This window comes from Lucilia sericata, unplaced genomic scaffold (assembly GCF_015586225.1).
Source record: "Lucilia sericata isolate MDLA Ls3-8-SP2 unplaced genomic scaffold, ASM1558622v1 Contig000328F_arrow, whole genome shotgun sequence".
NCBI classification, from domain to species: Eukaryota; Metazoa; Arthropoda; class Insecta; order Diptera; family Calliphoridae; genus Lucilia; species Lucilia sericata.
Genome location: NW_023994349.1, coordinates 99,797 through 126,206, shown reverse-complemented (window position 1 = coordinate 126,206; position 26,410 = coordinate 99,797). Strand labels below are relative to the sequence as shown.

General features: G+C 30.0%; 1 protein-coding gene across 5 annotated transcripts in view; it reads right to left on the bottom strand.

Moving 5' to 3' along the window:
* Window positions 1-281: 281 nt before the first annotated feature.
* Window positions 282-26,410, bottom strand: part of LOC119603707 — a 49,240-nt gene continuing 23,111 nt past the window's right edge. For all 5 annotated transcript variants that reach the window (XM_037955837.1, XM_037955840.1, XM_037955836.1 and 2 more), the window contains 7 exons: window positions 25,265-26,255; window positions 21,709-22,006; window positions 18,425-19,298; window positions 18,050-18,356; window positions 17,821-17,987; window positions 17,589-17,744; window positions 282-4,252 (listed from right to left, as the gene is read on the bottom strand). In XM_037955837.1, coding sequence (XP_037811765.1) covers window positions 474-4,252; window positions 17,589-17,744; window positions 17,821-17,987; window positions 18,050-18,356; window positions 18,425-19,298; window positions 21,709-22,006; window positions 25,265-25,965 — 6,282 coding nt within the window. In that variant the 5' untranslated portion in view covers window positions 25,966-26,255 and the 3' untranslated portion in view covers window positions 282-473. The remainder of the gene's footprint in view (window positions 4,253-17,588; window positions 17,745-17,820; window positions 17,988-18,049; window positions 18,357-18,424; window positions 19,299-21,708; window positions 22,007-25,264; window positions 26,256-26,410) is intronic.

Sequence of the window (26,410 nt, the reverse complement as noted above, 5' to 3'; positions counted from 1 at the left end):
CGACTATCGACAGACTCAAAATATTTCAATATATGTAACAGAATTTTTATGAAAAGAAAGGGAGTTTTTAATGCAGTAACTATTAAATAGCCAAAAAGATTTTTTTGTTTGTAAATTTTTCATCACGTATGAGGGATTGTTTGCTGTATATTTTACCATCAAAATCTCATTTTCATGAAAATGAGAGATAGCGAATATTGAATATAGTCCCTCGATATATAGTTTCAAACAAATATAAAACAAAGTAAGGTAAATTTTGAGAAAGTGCAACAAAAACACTATTTTGCTTTACATAGAGGGTGAGTCCATCTATTAATTCAATGTACATTTTATTCGTTCGCCAAGAATGGTTCTTTAAATGATTTCGATGTATCGTAACCGTTTGTAGATTCTATGTAATATCTTAAATATACGATATAGAAGTAATAAATGAATATTAAACAAGAAATACAAAACAAACAAATGGCTAATTCTTATCTCTTGCGTCTTTTAGTTTTCTTTTTTAAGGCCCCCACTGTTGTTTGGGGCGTCGTCACAATGGGAAGAGGTATGATAGATGTAGATATACTACTTGCTACCGAGATCAATGATTCGTCAATGTCGTGAGAGGAACGTCCTCCTAACTCAACACCACTCTCTTCTGCTGATGATGTTGACGAAGATGTTGCTGCTTCAATGGCGGCAATCAAATTAATTTTATGTTCTAATTTTTTTGTCTTTATTTTATGTTGGTTGTGAACTGTTGTAACGGGGATCGAAAAAGCATTATCGTCAGATGTTGTTGCTGGCATGGGACCCTCGCTATCTGTGGTATTCGAGTGCAAAAGTGGCTGTGTCTTCAATGGTTGGTTACTATCACATTTTGCAGTTGATGCTGACAATGTGTCATCAGAAACATTAGTTGTTTGATCAACATGTGACTCTGTCATGGCTATTAGAGGTCGCAATTCTTCATCGTCAATTTCTTGATGTTGTTGTTGCTCCTTTTGCTTTTGCAATTCTTTTACTTGTTGCTGCTTTTTGCGCTTTTGCTTTTTTGTCATTTTCTTCTCCTCCATTATAACAATTTCTTCCGATCCTGAAGAATACGTCGATGAAGAGAACTTCTCATTGGTTGTATTGGTTGTAGTCGTGTTTGTTTCCTGTGAACTTTGTTCCAAGCTCATGTAGGGATCCTCATTCTCATTAAGTGATTTATAGTCAGCAAGCGAAGGTTCCTCAAAAGCTGCAGAAGAATGATTTGACGAAAATGCCGGAGAAAGGTCTGTATTCTCTGCGGATCCAATAGTATGTTCATTTTCATAATGTAAAGATCCACAAAGAGCCAGAATCAGATTCTTTTCCGTAAATCCTCGGGGAGCAGGAGTTATTTTTCGTTGCAGTGTAGGATTTTCTTGCAAAGGACTCTCAAAATTTATTAAACTTATATCCATCAGAGAGCTGCTTTTATTTTCCGACATCAATTGCAGGGGCTCGAGGGCAGGTAAAGGAGGCAATGGATCCAAGGTTTTTAATATTGAAAACTCATCGAATCTTGTTTGTTTTTCTGTATCATTTGGAGTAGGAAGTTCAGGTAACAACTTATCAGAAGCATTAATTTTGCTTACAGTTCCTAACTGGGGAAACTTGGTGTTACCGTCACCCGATTTGCCGAGATTTTTACTTATCATTTCCGCACCACTTAAAGTTTTCCGAGCAGATGTCATCGGAAGGGGTGGGTTTTGTATTTTATTTACTAGTTTGTTTTGTTTTCCACAAACTTCTAAAGTATTTTCGATAAATTCTTTTTCAATTGACTTCTTTTTTAAATATTTGTTGTCCTCTTTAAAAACATCTCTTTTTTCAATACATTTTTCAGGATTTTCTGAATTCTCTTTGTTATATGTCCCCAAATCCGATGGTATTTTTTTATTGACACCAACTCCTTTTTTTAGTTCATCTTTGGACATTGCCTTTCCTTTTTTTTTAGGCGATGTTGGTGCTGGTGCGTTGTTCATGGTTTCAATTGATGACGATTTATTATCCTGTTTTGTATCACATAATTCTTCTTTATGAGTATTAGTCAAATCTTGAATGAGGCTTCTTTTTGGTGTAAGTTCATTGCTAGTTTTTGATGGATTGGAGTTCTTACAGACTGGGACTGTCTTCAAGTTAATTTCATCGTTAGCTTCATTTTTGGCAGAATCCTCACTAATTTTGCTTATTTTTTTTAGTTCTTCTTCAGTTTTAATTTCATTTTCTTTAAAATGTAATATTTCAATATTTCTTTCATTACTATTTTCTTTCTTTTCGGGATCAATTATAATTTCAGATGGATTTTCCCTTTTAACATGGTCAGTTATTATTTTATTAGTTTCTATGGCCTTATCAATTTGTCTATCACATTCCAAAATTTCTGTGGAATCTGTGCTAATTGTACTTTTCAATAAATTATCATCCGACTTAGTCTTACGAGATTTGTCTTTATATTCTGATTTTGTGCGTTGGTGGTCATAATCGGAAATTTCTTCATTTAAACTGATGTCATCTAATATCGCCTTTTTATTATACGAAAGCACCTCAAATTTTATATTTCCTGAAATTGCAATGCCAGTGGAGTTTTCTTCATTAGAAACTCTTTTATTTTTTTCGCTTTTCGTCGCTTCAACACTATTCTTACTGTTTGGATTGTCATTGTTCTTAATATTGATGTGGCTTTTTTTAGTCTCACTCGTACCTTGCAATTCAACAATATCTTTAGATTGAGGGTCGTTATTCAAAGCCATATTTGTAGCAATTTCACCTGGCTTTTCATTTTCTGTTTCCATGCTTTTAACTTTTTCAGTAGCTTTAATTTGTTTTCCATTTTTCTTAATTTCAAATAAAGAATCACTGGGTTGGTGATCGTCGTTCGGTTTAGTTATTAAAGTGTCATTTACTCCCGATTTGATAGTTTTAATAGAACCCTTAGTTTTATTTATTTTTTCTTTCGTGGCAGTGTTCTTTTTGATTAAATTCTGAGATGTTAAGTTTCCATTGTTCTTTAAATTCGCGTCTGACTTATTCGGAAAGTTTTCGATATCCATCACATTTTCTGTAACGTCTATTTGGTCTGCTTTGGTAGAAATATTGGCAGTAAATTTAACATTAGTGATTGCTTCACTAATATATTCGTGACATACACGATCATTGGATACTTTAGCCGTATTCCTAATGTGCTCTTCTTTATTCTGTTCACTGCTATTTAAATTTCTAAATTTTTCTTTTGTTGTGGTAGCTTCAGCCTTTGACAAATCATCTTTTAAATTGGAATCCTCATGCATTTTTTTTAAATTAGATTGCTTTTCCAATTTTGTTTCTGCAAAATCAGAATTTTCTAATTCCTTTTGGGTTTGCATTTTAAAATCTCCTTTCTGTTGTATTTGTGATCTACTAGCTTTATCAGGTTTTTTAGACTCCGCTGGCTGTTTATCTGTTTTCAGTGAAAGCGTAGCTTTTTCTTGTGTTTGTAGCTCCTTCGTTGAGCTTATGATTCCAGATGAGTTTCCTTTTAAAACAGATTGATTTTTTGAGCATGTTTTCTTTATCTCACTTAAATTTTTTTCCGGTAAAAGTGTAGATTTGCTATTTTGGTTATGAATTTTTTCACAAATATTGTCTTCTTCTTCTTTTGTTTTCTTATTCAATGATGACAATTCTTCAAATTTTGGTTGCTCTTTTCCCGATTTCTTTGAAACTATTGCCTTATATTTGGTAACACTTATCTTTTCCTTTTCACGTTTATTAAGTTCATCGTTAACCTCTTTGGCTATAACTGGTACCACAAGTTTATTGCTTATATTTTCAGGAGCCTGATATTGTTCATTATTTTTTCGAGCTTCTTCTTTGTTTTGAAGAATAGCCTTCTCGTCGCAAAATATGGCTACAACAGGACGAAACAGACTTTCATCGCAGTTTTCATGTATAATTGTATCTTCTGCAGCCAGCTGAGAAACAACTTCGTCCAAAATATCGGTTTTAACGTCGGCAGTTAGACAAGATGTAATGGTGGTCACCGTTCCTAGGGGGTTTACAATCTTCTCGATAGAAGCCTTTGACATTTTTAACGTATCTAAGGACTCATAGCTCGAACTGTTATCATACGAATGAATGTTAGGAAGGACACTGGCGAGGGCAGCGGCTGATGCGGAACGAGCATGATCATCCTCAGCAGTTAGTGCGTCAAAAAATGCAACATTATCACTAGAACCGGCAGTTTCACAACCATGACAACCTTTATTGAAGCAAAAAATAGAGGAAAGAAGAGAAAAAATAAACATTGCATAAGAAAGAGCAGTTCATACAAATATTAAAAAAAAGCCAAAGGCATTTTAGTTTAAATGTGAATGATTTCAATTTTAATTTGTTTATTAAAGAAATGTACACGAAATCTAAATTATTTCTATGATAACTGTAAACGATTCTAAATTCTTTTTGTTTTTAATATAAAGAAAGTGCAAAAATCTAAGTTAAAAAAATGTATTAATTAAAAATTTAATAAATAAAAACGGCATTTGAAATTAACAGGGGTTATTTTAAATAAAGTTTTTGAAAGTGTGTTTTTTTGGTAGGTGAGTTTAAAAAAGGAAATAAATAGCGCATGGAATTCTTATGGACAAAAAAATTAATTTCAAATTGAAACATGCTGTTTTATTAATATTTTTATGATTAAACTCTCAATTAATTATTTTATGTATATAAGTAAGCTAAAAAACTCGAAACCGTGAAATTAATTAAAAATATAACATAATTTGTTTAAACTAAACAACACCAAATTCTCATTTAAAGTTATTATAATAAACAATATTATTTATTTGTAGAGGCAAAAGAACAAACAACACTGAGTCCGAAAAAAACTTTTTTAACAAGGAAATTTTATGTGTTTTTAAGCATTTAAACATTAAGAAAAACTTTGGCTTTTTATTAATCGTTCAATGTGAAACATACTCTTTTCTTATTTAATAGTGCTATGTTATTTTTCTCTGTTTCATACTCTCTGCTTGCTTTTCTCTCAATCTTTTATCATAGTTTGAAACAGAAACAATAATCTAATTTACTTAATTTTATAAAATAATAGTCGATATTTAGCAATTGTGACTCAAAACTTTTTCAAATATATAATAAATAAGAAAACGCACAAACATTGTCTTTATATTATCTGAAATAAATGCATCTTATATGTACAAATTTATATACAAATAGTAGGTTAGGTAAAAGAATGTGTATATATTTTTTTTTATTTTTAAAATTTAAATTGAATGACATTAAAAGGAATGAAAATAAACATTTAACATTTAATTAGTGCAATTAAATCCCCAAAAAATCCCCTTATAGAAATAATTAATTCTTTAATAGCCCAGGAAACTGAATCGATAAAATGAGCAAACTGGGGAATTTTAGATAGCTTAATAAAAGTTGGCTCAGGACTTCATTTTTCTCGCCAATAATACCATGTACACTAAGCGAGATATTGAGGGTCAAAGGTTACAAAAATAATATATTTCTGTTGATAATTAAATTTTCTACATTTTAGTTGAAGACTAGTTTTGTATATCATTAGTTGTTTTTCATTATATTTCCACTGATATTTTCAATTAATATAGATTAATAGATGGCTCATAGTGCAATGTCTGTCTATTCATAATTTCAGATAGTGTTCACAGGACATAATTATGAATAAAATTAGAAAAATAACAACATATCTAAAGTAATCAGAGTTTACCTTTACATATTTGGGTATATTTGAATTTTCAAACAAAAGTAAAACCACTATGGGGTATTGGTAACAAATTAAAGTCAGTTTTGAAGTCGAAGTCTGATTTCAATAAAATTTTGTGATTATGTATCTTTAACTACCCAGCAAGAAATAATTGATGTCATACTTCGCAAACAACATCTTAATCACATCTAAAAATACGATTACATATTTTTTGCTTTTATAAACAAAGTATTTCCTTACAAATGAAAACCCAGTTAAAAGTGAGGAAAGAGTTGTAGAAAAGTCACTATAAATAACATATTCGAAGTACATCAAATTCAGATTAAAAACCAATGAAATTGGTAATGACGTAAGCGTGTCATTGAAAGAATGCGGTTTATTTTTGACATCCAAATATTGTATTTTTACTGCTTCTTAAAATAAGAATAGATGTAGTCCAAAGTTGTCAAAAATAAACAACATCCCTCCAAAGACATGCTAATGTATAATTCATAGGTTTATCACCCGAATTTGAAGCACTTCGGGTTACTAGTTGTGTCGAAAATACTACATATATACGCACAATTGGAAAAATAGAAGACACTTGTGTATACGTAACGAATTTGCAATAGGTTTATTTATATTTTTTACGGTCATACATAAACAAAAACGTTGAGCGTTGATTAATTTTATAAAAACAATAATAAATTACAAGTAACTCAACGCTTAATGCTTTTCTTTAAAGCTAGAGGTCCACACTACGCGTCATAGCATTTCGTGCTTTTCATACATTCTTTGCATCCTACGCATCATGTTACATGCTATGCTTCTTAGGCGTCAAACTTTTGCTTTATTTACAAAGAACTTCGCGTTTTTTTAAGTTTTTGTTTATATTTTCACAATTTAACTCGTTTTAGTTTTTAAAATTGATAAATACATATTAAAAATAAAATATATGACATATTCTACGCGTCAAGGCATTGTACGCTTTTGTGCTTGTAACTTCTAGCATACAACAACATTGATTCTATTTTTTTGACAGCCGCGTAGAATGCGAAGAAGCGTAGAACGCGTGGTGTGGACCTCCAGCTTAAGGCTCAAACACATATAATACTTTGCGTCTAACTGCGATTGACAGCTACGCAACGTAAAAAAAATTATGTCCAATCGTTGCATTGCACATTGAAGCAGCTATATGGGGAAGGTTGGCGATAATTCAATGATTAAAAATGAGATTTTCGAAGAAAAATTTATATTGCTGGAAAGCTGACATTTCCCTCCGTGCAACCTCGTCATTAGTTTTTTTTTACATTGTTTTCTACCCTCAGGTGGAAGTTAAAGTCAGAGAAAACGTCTAACAAAAAATAATTAAATTCAGTTTCTTAATAAGTGTATGTTTATCATGAAGAAAAGACGCTAACTTGTTATAAAAAGTCAAAATTTTTAACAAATTACAATAAAGTAATTTGTTGCTAATACATGTGCAAAATTTTATAAACATTTATGTAAAAACGGGATCAAATTTGTAATTATAAAAAAAAAACATAATTTATTATTGTTTTTATAATTAAAAAATTTAAAAGGCAAATATAGTCAAAAATTCTCCAGAATTCTCCTTCAATTCGTTACACAAATTATTCATGAATATATATAGTAACACATTCAATATCAAAATATTGCCACAAATTACCTATCTAAGAACTAGACCGCTTAAACCCATTTCCCCCCCAATGTAAAATTTAAAAGGCAAATATAGTCAAAAATTCTCCAGAATTCTCCTTCAATTCATTACACAAATTATTCATGAATATATATAGTAACACATTCAATATCAAAATATTGCCGCAAATTACCTATTTAAGAACTAGACCGCTTAAACCCATTTCCCCCCAATGTAAAATTTTATTTATATTAATTTTAAAATCCTATATCATGGAATTACAAGAATTTATAAAACTCAACTCATTGTAGCTTGGACACTTATTTATTGCTAGAAATAAAAAATACGCCGAAATTTATGAATCCAAAGTTGCCATAGTGCATTTTTAAGCAATTTTATTTTAACCCATTTTAAACAAGGATCAAAACAAAAATAAATATAATCAAATTGAGCTAAATTAGTTTCAGAAGTAATTAATTCTTCGATTATTCCAAAATAAAACTAAAGATTTTTGAATATATATCATAATCATTGAGAAAATCTTTGCAGAAAAATTATTTGTATAAAGTTATATTACTTTACGGGACATTTTGTTAAACTCATCCTCTTTTTACAAAATTTTATTTTCAGTGTTAAAAGAGGGTAAAGTGTGCATAAAGAAAAAAGTCACAATTATTCCTAAATATAATTATTGATACACAAAAACATATATATTTTTTTAATCTTTTGGTAATTACCACCCAAAATTGTTCGATGGGTTATTATATTTTTACATATTTCTAATATAGGAAAAATTCTCTTTTCATTGATACCAAACACTTATGTCAAAATATTTAAAAATATTTAAACAATTTAAAAATGGTGTTTTTCACTTCACACACACATAATGCAGAATTAAAAACAGCAAAAAAAGCAAACAATAATTTTGACAGTTTTGTTTCTGTTCTCATTCTCTTCTTTTTCGTACGCCAAAGTTAAATATTTTTAAACTTTTGTACTTCGTGCACAAGTTTAATGTATTGAATGGGACCACTTCCATACAAAGTTATGTATGCGTTTGCACCTTTAGGTATATTTGCACCTTTAGGTATGGCCGTTACGCAGGCGTTTTCCACTTGATATTTCTTTTTTCTTTTGTGAAATGATTGCTCTTATGTTTATGGTAGATACACTAAATGAATACTATTTTAATTAATATTAACTTCTTTCAATATGGAGATGAAAAAAATTTTAAAAAATGTATGGCCCTACCATACCATAGCGTAATTAAAAATTGATTTGAAAATTCATACATACATACATATGTATGTAAATGAATAATATTTGTAAATATGATATTGTGTAATTTATTCGAAAATACATACATACAATAAATAATAAAAATCATATATATTAGTGATTTTATCCAACGGGATTAATACGGAAAAAAGCAGTGTAAAATTATGTTGTGTTTCATTAGACGAATTTACACAAAGTTATATTGTACGAATCGGTTGTTCGTCACAATTGTGCTCATACCATTATTCATGGAATAATTAAAGACACATTCACTTTTTGTAATATACACACTTAAGCAAAATAAAATGTCATGTGATGAATATTTTTAAATATTATACAGATGAAGTTAACTTAAAAAAACTGATATTCTTGTAAACTTGTAAATATTTTTATGAAAATAGAACAAGTAAAAGTTCTATATTCGGCTATGCCGAATCTTATATAACCTTCAAAAAGGCTCAGTACGAATTTTATTACAAAAATCAAAAAATACCAATATACTCTCATTTACTCCGGGCTCTACATGCCTAATTTTGTGTTTCTAGGTTCAATATTATAGAAAATTCAAAAAGAACCTTATGAAGAACGAAAAAGTACCAAAAAGTCCCTTTTTATTGCTTCTTATTTACTCCGCGATCTATATGCTTAATTTCATGCCAATAACAACACACTGATTCATTCATAACATGTTGTTCTTGTTCTGCATTGCTTTTATAAACAAGTACAAGAACAAAATTTGCCGTGTGATTTTGTTGTTTACCCAGTAAGTATGTGTTATTTCTATAGAAAAAATTTGTATTATTAATATTATTTTATATATTTTCCCATATTTATTATAATTTTTTCCTTAAAAATATTTAAGATATCTTCCACAAACACATAGAAAAGAAATAGCTTGAACCAATAAAAGATCGTTTTCGAATCATCGAATCTCCAATGACACGCTAATGTTAAAATCATCCATGTTTCACCTAAATCGAACAACTTCGTCATCACTTGCACCTCTGATTAAACAACATGTAACTTTTTGATGGGTATTATTATTTTTTTTTTTTTTGTATGAGCATGCATAATAAGTCTCAATTTTTGATGCAATTTTCAGAAGTTGACTGGGATTTTTGCTTATATCTCCGTTATTTATCGACCGATTTTCTTGACTTTAAATATGATTCCTCCCGAACGTACATAATATGTCTGAAAGATTCGGATCCGGCAGATATCTGGGGTCTTCTGAAAAATGTTTTTAACATAGACAAAGACAAACAGATGGACATTGTTAAATCGGCTCCGCTATCTATAAGGATCCATAATATACATATGTATATTATACATCCTTATAGATTTTTAAGAATTGATGAAACTGAATTAAATTGCCTCGTATTTTGTTAACCTTTTAAAATATGTAAATATTAGGGTGATCGATTATTCGACATTTTCCAAAAACCGGTTTTCGAATAGTTCGAATAGTTGACATTTAAAAAAAACCGGTTGATATTTTTCAAATACAGAAAAAACCGTTTAACCGGTTTTTCATTATAAATAAAAAAAATATATTTTAATTTAAAAAACTTAATGTTTATGTTTAAATTTGATTAATAAAACATGGCCCGAAATGATTTTTAACAGTTTAAAAGATTATAACTTTAGATCTAGTCGTCTGATTTACATTATTTCTTTAATATAAAAAAAAATTAGGAAAAAAGTGGGACACTTCTGTAATCCTAGCTTATTTTAAAAGCCCTGTTTAGGAAATTTGCATAGGCATTCCAACACTTCCATAAAATTTCAGCCTTAAATTAATTATTGTAATTGGAATATAATCTTAAGATTGATAAAATTTTATCAAACAGTTATCAATTTTACAAATAAATTTTTTTAATTAATTAGGAAAATCAAAGAAGTTTAACCAAAGGAGCTGTAGAAAAATCTAGCGTATATTTTTCTCGACTCGAATATTTTTAAAATTTAGACGGGCTGTATTATTATTTACTTAAAAATTTCATTTAAATAATCTTTGAATACAAAGCAAATAAAAGTATTCAAAACCGGTTTTTAAAAAGTGAAAAACCGGGTTATTCGATATTCGAAAAATCAACATTAAGAAAAAACCAACACTGGTAAAGCAGAGAAAAACGGTTTTAAAACCGGTTGAAAAATCGAGTCGATCACCCTAGTAAATATATATTTTTTTCCTTTATTTACTGCAACTAGTTTAATTTTATTACAAACTAACAAGCAATTTTCTTCAGATTGATATATATATGTATTCGAGACATAGAGATGTAAATATAATGACTAAGTTTCCAGTAGGTCACTCGGTTTTATTCGCTTTAATCTTCGTCTTAGTCCAATTGTACTATTAAGTTGGAAAGCCTCTATATTTACATGTATTCTTAGTCTGGAATCATGTTTTGCAGCCACGATATGTATCTCTTCTTTAACAGTTCTCATACCTAGATCGCGATGAAGGTCTGAGTTCCGAATATACCAGGAGCTTTAACAGCGCTCCTTAACACCTTGTTTTGAAATCTTTGGATTTGGTCGATATATTTCTTGTTAGCGCAACCCCAGAGGTTTATACCATATAACCAGATTGGTTTTATTGATTGGTTATATATTAGCAATTTGTTTTCTATTGATAGAACGCTTTCTCTACCAATTAACCATTTAAGTTTTCGCCATTTGATATTTAGTTCCATCGCAATTTTGCGTCTAATGCCATTCCAAGATATTTGGCGCTATTATAGTAGGGAATTGTTATATTTTCTATGTAGATGGGTAGATTATTTGTCTTTTTGTTAGTAAAGCTAATGTGGACTGATTTAGCGAATGTTGCTACAGTTGTATTTCTTGGCACTGGAATATCTCTCCCAATATGCTTCCTTGTGGAACGCCAGTATTTATCTCTTTCAGATTCGAAAACGCTTCTTACTGCTTGACACGAAAGTATCTGCCTTCAAGGTATGACTTTATAATTTGAACATATTTGTTGGGAAAAAGTTCGTTTAGTTTATAAATTAGTCCAGAGTGCCAAACTTTATCAAATGCTTTTGACACATCTAAAAAAATGGCTGAACATATCATTCTATCTTCCATGGATTTTTCAATTACATTTGTTATGCGATGAACTTGGTCGATAGTTGAGTGATTGTTGCGAAATCCAAATTGGTGCGTTGGTATAAAAAGTTTTTGTTCAATTAATGGTTTCAAACGCTTAAGAAATATAGTCTCAAAAAGTTTCGAAAGAATAGGTAACAGTGAAATTGGCCTATAGGAGGTTACTTCAGTCTCTGGTTTTCCCAGTTTTTTTATCATAATTACTTCGGCAACTTTCCATATTACCGTTAACTTGCTCATTTTCATGAAATATATTTGAAAGATAATTTGAGAAGATATCGGCTTTTTCCATATTAGTTTTCGCCCATTCTGAAGAATTAACTCTAATTGGAGAATTCCGTTGCATAGGTCGATTTATGTTTTTTGCTGTTAGTGAATAATCTTCTACTTTAATACGATTTTTAGACATTTTTCTTGTGATAAAAAAATCGATAAGATCAGGTTGTTTATTTGGATCTTTAGGCCAATATGTTGGGTTTTTAGGTGCCATTACTTCACATCCGGTCGTTCTAGTTGCTTTAAGTAATTCTTTCCCTTTGGTAGTTGTAAAGCGGGATCCCCAATAGGTATGTTTTGCATTGAAGTCCCCTCCAATTATGTCTCCAATGCTTTCGTTAAAGGCATACAGTTTAATTGTTTTTTATTGAAATTCTTCAGTTTGGTAAATTTCTTCCTGATTATGGCTTATATTTTTTCTATCAATCACTGCACTGTAAATATTTTGATACATTTTGGTATAATATACCAAAACATATGTATGTCCAAAATTGTAGACCACTTGCTTATTATCTCTCAACTTTATGAACATTTAAAATTTTAAAAACGAAAAAAAATGCTTTAAAATTTACCATAGTTTTTTTCATAAATTTCAAAACTGTACTCTTAGTTCGTAACTTACAGAGCCATCCTTTATAAACACTTTGGACATCTAAAAATCCTTATAATAATTTCATTAGTACTTTTAGGTGCAAATATATACGGTTGTAAACAAATGTAACCAAAATTTTGCGAAAGAAAAATAAAATTTCTTCATTTATAGCGGTCCTAGCAGCATTTATCTGAAAAAACATTTTGCTTTCAGACAACTATAGCGCCAAATGAATTGCGTAAATATTAGTGTCAAATAAAAGCTTTCTTTTTGCATTATGCCAAAAACCCGGTGCGCATTAAAATATTTTAAGGATATACAATTTTACGACCTAAAACTTCAAATTCCTATATTTTTCAAACCGACTGAGATATTAACTTAGTTTATTTTGCAATGCATTGAAAATCATCTCTAATTTTAGAACAATTTTTTTGATATTTTTTATTAGCAAAATTTTGAGTTTGGAAAGAAATTGCAAAAAAATTTAAGTAATTTTTATTTTTAATTATCAGTGTATTTTCTGAAATATGAAATTTGCGATAACTATTTTAATATGCGCTGATAGTCCCTATAAATGTTTACTAATGGGTACTTACTTTATTGGAAAATAGCTTAACCCGTAATTTTAACGATTTTTTAAATTTTATTATTTTAAACCGCTATAACTTTTGCGCGCATCAATCAAAATAATTAAAGTTTTCATATTTATCATGTGTAATTATTATCCAACTCAACTACTGAATATGGTTCTTGTCAGAGGAAAAAAAATGTCGAAAAAAATTTTTATCTAATTCTTAAAATTTTTTGATTTTGCTCATATGCAGTATAGGGTCGGAAAATTATATTATAGAAATTACAAACGGAATGACAAACTTATATGTGTATTCCCTTCTCAAGAAGACGAAAGGTATAAAAATGGAGCATTAAAGCGCTTAAAAATTTTAATTCAGTGGTAGTTTCTCTTCAAGGTTTCAACGACTTCAAAATAAGACAAAGAAAAAGTGTGCATACACTTTTTCTTTTAAGCTTCCGACTTCCTATAATAATTCCTTATTCAAGTTTTTTATTATAGATGAAGAGATATAAAATTTCTCACCATCAAATTATATCTCGTAAAATTTAAGTGTATTTCAAAAGTTGGGACTAAATATGGATTTATATATTTATAAATCAACTATTTTTTATTGTTTACAACAATTTGCTCATACATGTATTCATTTAATGCTGAATTGTATTATAAAATATCGATACTAATATGAACATGGCCTCCGGTAGGTTAGTGGTTAGTGTTCTAATCTGGTAGACCGAAGGTGCTGGGTTCGATTCCCACCTGAGGCACTGGTAAAGGAGCGCGCAACAGGCCCGATAGAGGACTAGGTGCTTTTCTTTCGATTTAATGTATATACATCCTTTCAAACTAACTAACTAATAACTAAAATGAACAAAGGTCTTTAATGATATCATAGATCCATTATGGACCCAGATCTTTCGGTTCCCATAAAACTTCACCTCCATACAGTTAATTTTAATCCAGTAATGAGCGTAAAAATAATTTCAACAAGGTACCTTATAAGAGAGTTCAATTTGAACCGATCATCATAAAAATTGGTAGAAAGATTTCGGTTTCCATCAAATTTGTTTATGTCGAATTTCATCGCCATACAGTTATTTTTAAGCCAGTAATGAGCGTTATAGTCATATCTCAGGGTGCTTTATATGGGGGGTATGGTCAACTACGGACCGATCCTTAAAAAAATTTCGGTTTCTATAAAACTCTTCCGAGTAAAATTTCTCACTACTGAATTTATTTTATATTATTTTCTACAAATACTAGCGTTTCACGCTTGGTAGTAAAGTACCCTTTTGTAGGTTTGATTAGTATGGTAAATATATTAGCGGTTATAATTTTTTTATAAAAGCGTGAGTACCGAATGGTTGTATTAAGCAAAAAAGGTATATGCGTTCTGTCTCCAAATTTGTAAATTCCATGAACAAAAAACTTCATTAGACCATCCCACGACAATTGCATCTCCGCTGCGGGACGACCCGAAATATACACGCGAAAGATTTTCAACTCAACAGCAGTATTAACCAAAAAGTTTGTCCAAAATAAACAACCACGTTTTTTATTTTTGATATTTCTTGTTCCTGAGATATTCCAAAAACATCTATTTTTGACTTCTTTTTTTCACTTTTCTATTTTTTATAAATTTATATTTTTTATTTTTCAATTTATGTTATATGAGGTAAGTCTATCAGCTATTTATTTTGTTGGTAAATCTACCACGCTTATATACTAGAACTTTATTCTTGGTAGATTTAGTACAGCGATGTATATTTAAAATAAATACATTTTGTTGTTGCGTTGATGTAAATAGTATTATTTATAAAACTAACCAAACCTACAAGGGTACTTAACTACCAAGAGTGAAAACCGCTAATATAGCTACAATAATAACCAAACCTACAAGAGTACTACCAAGAGTAGAAATCGCTATTATCAATATGTAATACTATTTACAACATCGCAACAACAAAATAGATTTATTTTAAATATATGCATGTACATCACTGTACTAGATCTATTATGATTCATGAACCTCCTTATTCAAAAAAAATATTTTATAAAAGGTTTAAAGGCTCGGTTTTAGGCGAAAGCTTGAAAAATATGTTATTGACCATGATCTTCGATTGGTGCCATATCATCCATAATCGACACATAAGATCTAAAGACAGACTATTCCAGACTTGAGCGCCCTACTTAAATACGAATATGAAAAAAATTTGATAACGTATGTAAATCTGTAACGCGTCACCTGAAACGCAAACGGCCCTAACTAACCAAAAATCGATTTTATTGTTGATTCTAATATATTGCATCAAAACAAATGTTCACAAACAAAATTGGACTCCTCGATCCAAAATTTGCGATATTATTAACAAAAGGCCATATCTAAAAAAGCATTTAAATATTAAAGGTAAAAGTCTAATTTATCTTTTTTGCTATACGCCATTGTCAACTACCATAACAAATGATAGGTTTCACTATTAAACAATTTGTTTATTAAATAACAATAAATTGCGTTGATAGAAACAAACTTCCCAATTTAAATAGTTTTTTGCTTCTCCTATAAAAATTTTAAAATGTTAGATAAGGCCGTTTGCCCTTCAGGTGACGAACGATATGTCAATCTGAAAATTACGTGATGAATGAAGAACATTGAAAATATTGCACAAATCGAGTGGAAACCCATATTTTAAAATTTTTAAAAAACGAAGTAAAGTACGTAAAGTTACATTCACGAAAAGTACATCCCAGAAAGTCGATAGCAAAATTAGTAACATGATCACGTGACTTTATACTGTAGGCAAAAATCAATATACCATAAAAAATTGTTCAAGTTTATAGGGGATGTAATATACAATATTTGCAAAAATATCTAAAAGTCATACACTTTTAATTGTTTATATTTTTATTTTTTAGTTGTTTATATTTCTATGTAGAGTTCAAATATTTTTTTACTTAGCAAAAAGTATATTTCCAAAAGAATCAAAAAGTCATAACCCTAACGAAGCAGATTCTCGACTTTTATAGGCACTAAGCCTTGAACTTAATATTTTAATAAGTTGTCTTACTATTTTCATTAGTTCCTACTGCTTCTGACTTAAAGCTGTATATTAGAGTGCCCCGATAAATAGCCATTTTAAGAATTTCATGTAGGAATTCTTCTCAATCGTCGATACGTATTAATGCACTAAATACGAGAAAAATATTTGTTTTTGAATGGTCCTCAGTTCCCTACCAGCGATTGCAAATTCTGACCTCAGTATATGTTTTGAAAAACAAAATATCTTCGTTTTTTTCGCAATACGTCTCCGTACTTTTCAGCTGATTAAGGGAAAAATAATCTTAACATTTTTGTAGAGTATTTTAGTCCAAAAATAATTTTTAGTGGGTTGGGGAAGCATATTATTTTCGCTTTTTATTGAAATAGGTGTCAAAATTGTCGTAATTTTTAGCTTGTACAGAAAAATATTAAAAAAAATAGTTTGGCATTTGGTTTAGTCCATTTCAGAATTTTTTGGGATTTTTTTTAAATCTTAATACACTAAAAGTAGTTTTGCGGGTCAGAAATACACTAACAAAAATTTTAATTATTTTTCCCGCGATAAGTTCAAAATTACGGAATTTTTGACACCCATTTTGAAATGGTTGCAGGTACTGAGAACAAGATTTTCAATTGCAGGTAGGGTAGTGAGGACCTACTCCAAAAAATTGTTTTTTATTTTTCTCGTATTTATACAAGTGATCAATTATTCTTATACATTAATATAGTATGTACATTAGGGGTATGACAATTTTTGCAAATATCAAAAATACCATAGCAAGGCTTTGTAGGGCGTGAACAGATGTTAAGGAATATGATATTATTTTTTTTCGCGATCGTGAAAAAGTTCCCGTACCAAAGGAGATGAAGTTTTGTATAATTAATTTTTTTAAATGAGAAAAATAATTTTTTTTCTAACATTATTGCATTTTTATTACATTATCTTAAAGAGAATATTGCTCTTTAAAACCCTGTTATGAAATTTCTAATAAATCACTATAATATTGCATATTATACATATATAATAGTATACATTTATATGAGAATTATTAAAATAGTTTTAGTAAAAATAACGAACAAAAGCATTTCAAAAATTTCTTCCGGTTCGGGAAGTTTTTTCACAAAATTGATCTTAAAAATAGCCTTTTTACTATCAGGACAGTATTGGCTATAAGGTAGTGCTGTGGTATTATAATGTACATATATTAATTATACACAGTTAAGTAAAAATAATAAGCAATTAAATTTGACGAACAAAGCAATAACACAAAAAGATGAGCTAAATATAGAACTCATATACAATATAAATAAGAACTAATTATGATCTTACTTAAAACTTACCACTGTCTTTAGAGGAAGCGGTTGCAGAAGGAGATTCGCGCATTGCATCGGCCAAGTCTTCTTTTAAACGAGAATCACCATGAGCTACGGAAAAGTCAGAATCTAAATGATCGTGACGAAAACGATCCATCAGTTTGGGGCTTTGTTCAATGCTGCCTGGAGATTTTTTAAAAAATTTTTATTATCAAATAAAATGTATGTAATTAAAAGCGTAACAAATAAAGTTTCTTACTGTATGATCCAGATTCTATAAGAACCGGTACAGCACTAGAGCGACTTGTTGCAGTTAAGGGCATATTCAAAGGGCTTGAATGATCAATTTTTTCGGAAGTTGAATTAGTGCTAGATTTTGATGTACCTATTTCTACTGCTTCAATTTCGACATGACTTAAATTTGACCTAAAACATTTATCAATGAAAAAAACTTACTTTTATTTTTATTTATTAAATAAACAAATTACCCGCTTGGTGTGTTATAAGTCTTAAATACAAATTGGGGTCCCATCCAGAGACGTCTATGAGGTCCAGCGTGTGTTATAATTTCAACCTGCGCTAGCCAAGATTCGCTCCGATCATCTGAGTCATCGTATTGGCGAGCGCTATCGGTTAACATGCAAGAATTGCGATTTTTAATTAACCAATTATCTGCTGATAGTGGGGGCATTATCTCCTGAGACCCTTCTTTACGCCTACCCAAGTTCCATTGTGCTTTTGCTTCTACTTCTAATTCAATGGGAGTATCGTCACATATTTTATCTTTGGCAACATCTAAATAAAAATTATTTTATAGGATTATATCACCATATATATGTATACACATTAAAAAATATTCGTACTTGAAGCAAGTTTTGTATCCAAATCGTATTGTATAAGAGCTCCGTGTCCGGCCATTATAAACAAGGAATCTACAGCTTTGCGCTGTATACGGTGTGGAGCTTCCCGAGTAACATTTGGGGGGTCCAAAAGCCACGATCGTGATTTTGCAAAAATAGCACAAACACTTAGTGGCTTTCCGCTATCATCTGATAATGAGGATAATCTTTGACGCTGTGATCCTGATCCCGAGCTTCCTGTAACAGATTTAACTCCTGCTAAAGTTGACGACCCCGGTGGAGATCCCAGAGCAAATGGTTGTCTCAACTGAGCTAACGGCATAACTACCGTTGGGCGGGGAAACGGCGGTAAAGTTGAATTGTGATAAGGCTGCAGAGATTGGGTGAATGTTGTACTTTCCGAATGTGAAATTGGGGAATTCGAGCGTCCTTCAGCCGATAGGCCGGCTGAACGATGAAAACGAGATAATTTATTAACCACATGCAGAGAAGTGTGAGTTCTTACACCCATAGCACCTCCATATGGCGTAATGGGAAACACATGGGTTGTGCCTCGAAGTGTTGAAACAGCAACCCAGCGCGAATCCAGTGTTAACGTTATGTTTTGCACTTTGGCACTTGTATCGCCACGATGTAATATATATAGATGATGTACGGCTGCAAGACTGGAACCGACAGGATTCGGTTGAATACGAAACACGTGAAAGTCATGCCCTCTTCGATCAGCTGTTACTAAAAGCATTCCTGAATTATCGAACTCCATTGCAACCAATGCTTCCGAGTGCGCTATAAAATGAGCTATAATTGAATCGGTCCCCGCTGTTTGATTGTTAGATGTTGACAAACCCGAAGTGGGACTGCAATCACGCAGAGGATTCTGAAAGTTATAAGATAATTGTATTACAAATTAATGACATTCTCACATTCGGTATGCATTTTTCAAAACATCGCATACTACTTTCAAAAATAAATAACAGTGTTATAATACAACCCTGCCAAACAAGCCATAATAGATTTCGAAAAGCAATTTGCGTTTATTTTATTTGTTAAGCTCTGGAAAACGTCAATATTTTAAGACTTGTTGAAGCCCTATGGTATAAAAAAATGTCTTATATGTAAAAGACATCATTTTCCTATAAAGATTTTTAATATAACTAATTCTCTATTAGTTTTTGCAAACAAATGTATTTGAATATAAAGAAAATAGTGAACCTATTCAACTGAGCGGTCTACAGTCTAACAGTCATTTTCACACATGGACAAATCTATGTGTGCAGGAAACTGTGGACCATTAGCATTAACTCTGTGACTTTAAAGTTCAAAGGACATATGATTTCAAAATATGGAATTCCAAATTTATATAAAAAATTTGGTATTAATATCAAATGAAGATGAAGATGGCAACCTCTGCTTCAAAATGTTTCGTAAATGAGAACTTTTTTAAATTTAATTTCTTTTTCGATTTTTTTGTCTAAGGGAGTCAAATAAAGGATATAGATAGAATGTACAGATATAATGCCATACCAATATTGGCATTATACAGTACTACCTACCCAGGAAATTTAGGCAAAAAAATGAGCAATCTGGGGAATTACAGATAGCTAAATAAAAATTGGCACATAGCTTCCCCTTAGCATAATTAGTATGGAATAAAAATTCCCCGAAAATATCTTGTGTGGTTTTGCGAGATATTGGGGGTCAAAGGTTACAAAAATTTGTTTTTGTCGAATAACTTGTTCAATAGCTGTCTATCCATAATTTCAGATAGTATTACAGGTCATATTTATGATCAGAATTAGAAGTAAATTGGGGGTCACAATTCACATATTAAGAGTAATATTCCCACCAAATTTTATTAAGATAAGACTTTATCTTTAAATATTTTGTAACAATTTTTGAATTTTCAATACAAATTAAAGTTGGTTGTCTACATTAGAGCTAGCTGAAGTCGTATTCTGATTTCAATGAAATTTAGTGGAAATATTTTCCTGATGTCGTAGATTGTGGACCAAATTTTTTCAAAATATATTCATAAAGTAACCTATGACCCCATCGGAAATTTCGGATAGACGGACATTACACTAAGGGCCAGAGAGTGATGCTGTGATAAGGGGTGCAACAGAAATTAATTATGTACTTTTAACTAATATGAGAAAGAAAAAATTCGACAGTATCTGTATTGGTGTTATTAAGATTTGAAAATGTCTTTGCAATGAAAAAACAATGCACTATAGCTCGAAAACAACTAATATGCGAAAATATTCCTCGACCAAAATGTAGGAAAATCAATACTCTATAGAAATTATAACATCATCACGCGTATGACGCATAATAAGCGACATATCTCACTTAGCGTGCATGATATTTTCGGTTACTTTTAATCCCTTACTTATGCTATGGAGATGCTATGTGTCAATTTTCATTTAGCTATCTAAAATTCCGCAGCAAAACCCTTATTTTTCTGGGCTATACATATAAATATTTAAAATATTCGTTTGAAATTGTAATCCTTTAAACTCTGAAGTCCTTTTATAAGGATATAAAAGCTGATTATAAAATATCAACTTTTCTATGTGTGAAAGCTTTTTTCAAAATTGTTATGCAGGGTGTAATATCATCAAACGCATTTTTGTGACCTTTGAGTGCTAATAACTCGTTTAGCGCACAATATAATTATGGTGACTTTTAATACCTTATTATAATGCTAAGGAGAAGCTATGTACCAATTTATTGGAATATCTTTAATATTCACGATATCAATACGATTAAGTATTATTTAATAAAAATTTATTTTCAATAAGAAACAAGTCTAACAAAAATGTTTAACGAATGAAAAAAATATTTGATAAGAAAAATTATTATATAAAATTATATTTATTATTATTATATAAAATCAGTTATAATTGTATAATAACAAATTAAATAAAAAAAAAAAAAAAAAAAAAAAAAAAAATATTTTTCAATGCAAACTAAAAATATTTATGTTGTTATACAAAAGTGTTTTTAGAATAACAAACATTATCAACACAATTTTCATTTAGCTACCTATAATTCCGCAGCAAAACCCTAATATTTTTTATATTATTTCTATTTATGTAAAAACAGCAAATATTCTAAGGATAAGAAAAATATGTTAAAAAGGTTTACTACAGTTTACTTAATTTCAAATTAATTACACTTTTTTCAATAAAAACGCGCCTGAGCATAATATTATGCTACGTTTAAGTAATATTTGTTAAAACTATATAATAGTGTGTTTAGTGGAAAAGTTAATATTGTTTTCATACCTTTATATCTATAATGGTAACTATACCAGATTGTTTCGTTTCAAGACCACAACCGGAATCAAAGGACGTATTCTTAGAATTGCTTGTACTGCCAGTAGTGCCCGTCAATCCAGCAGCGACTTGTTCTCCTAACTCTCGTAAGCCTTTTACTAATGATTTTGAGGCATTCAGTACAGTGGCTGTATAACTTGCTACGCCATCTCCATCACAGCCACCTCCACTACGCTTTGAATGCAAAAGTTTATTTTCCGCATATGCTAACCATCGTGGACCTAAGGCTGCAGGATTAGGATTTATACTAAAAGAGTAAACGTAGAGTTATAATATAATTAATTTGCAAATTATTTGCATAGCTTAGAACTGGATTTTTTGTTAAACCAACGAACCATTAAAGTGAAAAGATACATATTTATATGAAGTTGTGCTTCATATTTATCATTTTACACAATTTTTCATTCTTCATTCTAGCCATTTCATTGGCTAGAATGAAGAATGTCTATGTAAAAAATTTAGGTGCAAATTCTTTTTTTTTAATAATTTTAATTGAAAGATTTGGTTGTAATTATTTATATCTTTAAAAAAAAAAAAAAAAAAAAATAAATTCGGCTGTGACGAATCTTATATACCTTTCACCATAATAAGTTATTAAAAAAAGTTGATACTTAAAAAGATAAAAAATAAATAAATAATGAAATATATTACCCTACTTATTTGTTAATGGGAATGTAACGGAACATGTAACGATTTGTTTTGTAAAATGCTGCCCATGCATGTATGTATGTATCTATGTATGTATGTATGTATGTATGTATGTATGTATGTATGTATGTATGTATGTATGTATGTATGTATGTATGTATGTATGTATGTATGTATGTATGTATGTATGTATGTATGTATGTATGTATGTATGTATGTATGTATGTATGTATGTATGTATGTATGTATGTATGTATGTATGTATGTATGTATGTATGTATGTATGTATGTATGTATGTATGTATGTATGTATGTATGTATGTATGTATGTATGTATGTATGTATGTATGTATGTATGTATGTATGTATGTATGTATGTATGTATGTATGTATGTATGTATGTATGTATGTATGTATGTATGTATGTATGTATGTATGTATGTATGTATGTATGTATGTATGTATGTATGTATGTATGTATGTATGTATGTATGTATGTATGTATGTATGTATGTATGTATGTATGCATGTATGTATGTATATATATATGTACGTATGTTTTTATGTATTAAGACAAAAGCAAGCAAAACAACTTACAGTTACTCACAAATATCAACGGAAATATTGATTCTTGTTTTACTTAAAAGGGATATTATTTTCTCAAAAAAAAAATAAAAAGTAACACAATTTTGGTTATTCGATTAAAGGAGAAGTTAAATATGTAGGTGCAAAATTTACATAACAAAAGTAAGTATACATATCATTTCAATATGTTTTTGATTTAATGGCATTAACAAAATTCAAAATATTTTTCACACAATAACTTGGAAATTATCCACTTTTTATTCGGGAAACTTTAAATTTGGCTCAATTGACTCCAAAAAATAACACAAGTTTACAAATTAATATTTTTTGTTTGATCATGGAATGAAACATATATTTTTGGAAAGGGCTATGTCCGGTGGTTAATTAACAATTTTTATTTTTTTCCTATACGTCGAAATTTTGAGATAAAGTGGTTTTTGTTAAGCATCCTTCTTCAGTAGTGATGGAAAAATATTTGAAAATGAGAATTGATTTTTGGGTGCTTGCACCTGTTTTGGGAATCTAACCATCAACTCAGAAAAAAATCAATAATATAAAAATTACGTCTAAAATTATTGGCATTTTGTTCCGGAATTACAAAATTACGCATCTGAATTTATCCCTCATAGTTCATTTCTTACATTCCCACTTATACTTTTTCCGAAAAACTCTTGGAAGTGTGAGTGATAAAAATGGCGTCTATTCACCAAGATTTAAGATTATTGCAACGTAATTTTTAATATTTTTGTGACAGGAATCCATTGTTAGAGAGTTGTGAGGAAGACCAGTAAAATTATTTGTATAAAAAATAAATGCATCCCTAAATAGTTAATTTTTTCCTCCTAATTTAACTCTTTTTTAGCATTTTCTTTCTTTATGAAAAATTCAAAAATTTGACGTCCTAGATTTTTTTAAATATTTTTTCTGGACTTAGACGGCCAAAATAAAGAAATACATATAGGTTTTATATTATGAGCAAAATCGTTGTAAACTAGTGTAATTTTTAGAACTGTTTCTCCCCATTCTATTCGAATTTTTTCCACTTTAGACCCCTAGTTTTGGATCTGGTCATAAGGTCGGTCTTCTGAATGATGCATTAGAAGTTGAATTTTTAACTTTGAGAAAGAGTTATTATTTTGCAATTAATAGTACATTTAATTCCGATTTGTTAAAACTTACATTATATTATTGAAAATGTGGATTATTGTGTATAATTTCTTCAATTTAATCAGGTTTTCCAAATCCTTCGATTTCCAAAATATAAAATTATGCTATCAATCATATCTTGATATACTCGAGACAATAACCTTGAACAATAACGGATCGAACATTTTATTTGTTCTAGTAACAAATTATAACGCATTTCTGTTCAAATTTATTTAATTCGTATTTATACCACTAATTGAGCCTGATTTAATATGAAAAACTTATTATTTTGGACAAGAACCAATTTCTGAACCGGTATGTAGAGTAAGTTATTGACATTGTCACCATCTGAAGAATATTGGTAGTATTGCAGTGTGCAATGGACGAATGGAATCAAAAAACTTGTTTTAATTAATGGATACTAGAACAAATATTATTAATTTCGCATTTTAAGAAATACATTTTAGGAAATCGCTGTTAAATACATATCTAATATGAAAGCTATATATTGTTTAAAATTTATTGCAGTTATTATAAAGATATAATTTCTTTAAAAGTTAAAATATCATCAGCTAATGCTTTATAAGATCAAACAAGGGAGATTATTGAACATCCGATCCAAAACTCCGCGGGTTTATATAACAAAAAGGCCAGAAGAGGGAAAAATTGTACCCAAAAAGAGGATTATTTTCATGTTATTTTATTAGAAGGTAATAATAATTTTATAAATTTTGTTAATATCATTATATTAAAGACATAATGAAATAATCTGTATACTTACTTTTGTTATTTAAATTTTGCACCTATTTAACTTCTCCTTTAATGAGAACTCGAATAACCAAAATATCCAGAAAAAAGTTGTAAATAATAATTAACATAATTGATTTTAATAAATAATTGTGTTACTTTTCTGTTTTTTCTGACCGTATTTCTGCATACTTATTTTTGTGATTATTTGTGTACATTTTGTTGAACAATGATATTTTACAATGTAATATTGTTATTTTGGCATTGTGGATTTATCTTACTGAATGAATGGATAATAAAAAAATAATAAATAAAATAATGAACTATTTACAAATATTAACTTGTTTATTAAAACTATTTTTAATTGTTCGGAACCTACCCTGGACTGGGATAGCATGTTGTAATCGATAAGCGATCCTCCAAAGTACGGGCATCAAAAACGGCAATACGTTCATGAAAAGTAATAACTACCGACGAACGATTAGCCAATATATCAATAACTGGATTTTTAAACTTAATAGTTTTCACCTGCGCGGCAGTTTTAAGAGATATAAAATTAACTGCACAGAACTGTGGTTGAGATCCCGACGTTGAGCTTCCATCTACTAAAGCAATTAAAGGCCTTTTCTCTCCAAATGCATCAATGGGTTCATCAGCACGACCATTTTCTTCTACAGCTACTGTTGAAACCGGAGTTGGAAGAACTCTTAGAGCCGACACTATGCCATGTCGCCAAGAAAGTACTTCAACGGCTTCACCATTCGCTGGTATTGCCCAAACTTGAACACCCAAACCATACCCCAGTATTAATAGAAGTGGAGGCGCAACATTACCTTCTAATTCCCAATCATCTCCAAAACGTGGGTCGCTTATATCAGCAGCTGTTTCAAATCTTGCCCAAGTTATAGTATCTTTCGGATCTATTGGAGGCTGCTGGGCTAAAGTGACTTCATTAATAAAGCCAATAGCTGAATCCAAAATTGATCGATCACTAACAACCTGTGGTGGTACTATAGCAGGAACCGCCATCATACCACGACTGGCATTACCAGAAGAACGCCTAGGTGAATCTGCTGACATGTCTTTATCCTTGTTTACCTCTCTATTGATTTTTTCAAAACCCTCGTTCGGAGCTAATACTCCAAGAGAGTGAAAAAATCAGTTAAATATTTACACTTTGAAAATCAAAATTTCAAATAATTCGTTTAAATTTGATTATTTTACTTAACAAATATATGAAATGATTAAATTTTGATGTTTCAAAGTCGCAAATTAATTATTTAGTTTAACGTTTCTTTCTTAATACGATGTACTGTTTACTGAGTACAGTAGTATTAACGTCTTTGAAAAAATTGTACAGTCGTCGGTTTCTGAAAAGAAAAAATAGTTGTTATTAACTAAGAATGCTTATAAAAAACTCGGTACGATTTCTAGAAAACCGTTTAACCGAAACTTATAAATTAAATACTAAGGTTTTCTTATAAATGTATATAAAATTAAAAATGCAAAATAAATATAATTCTTG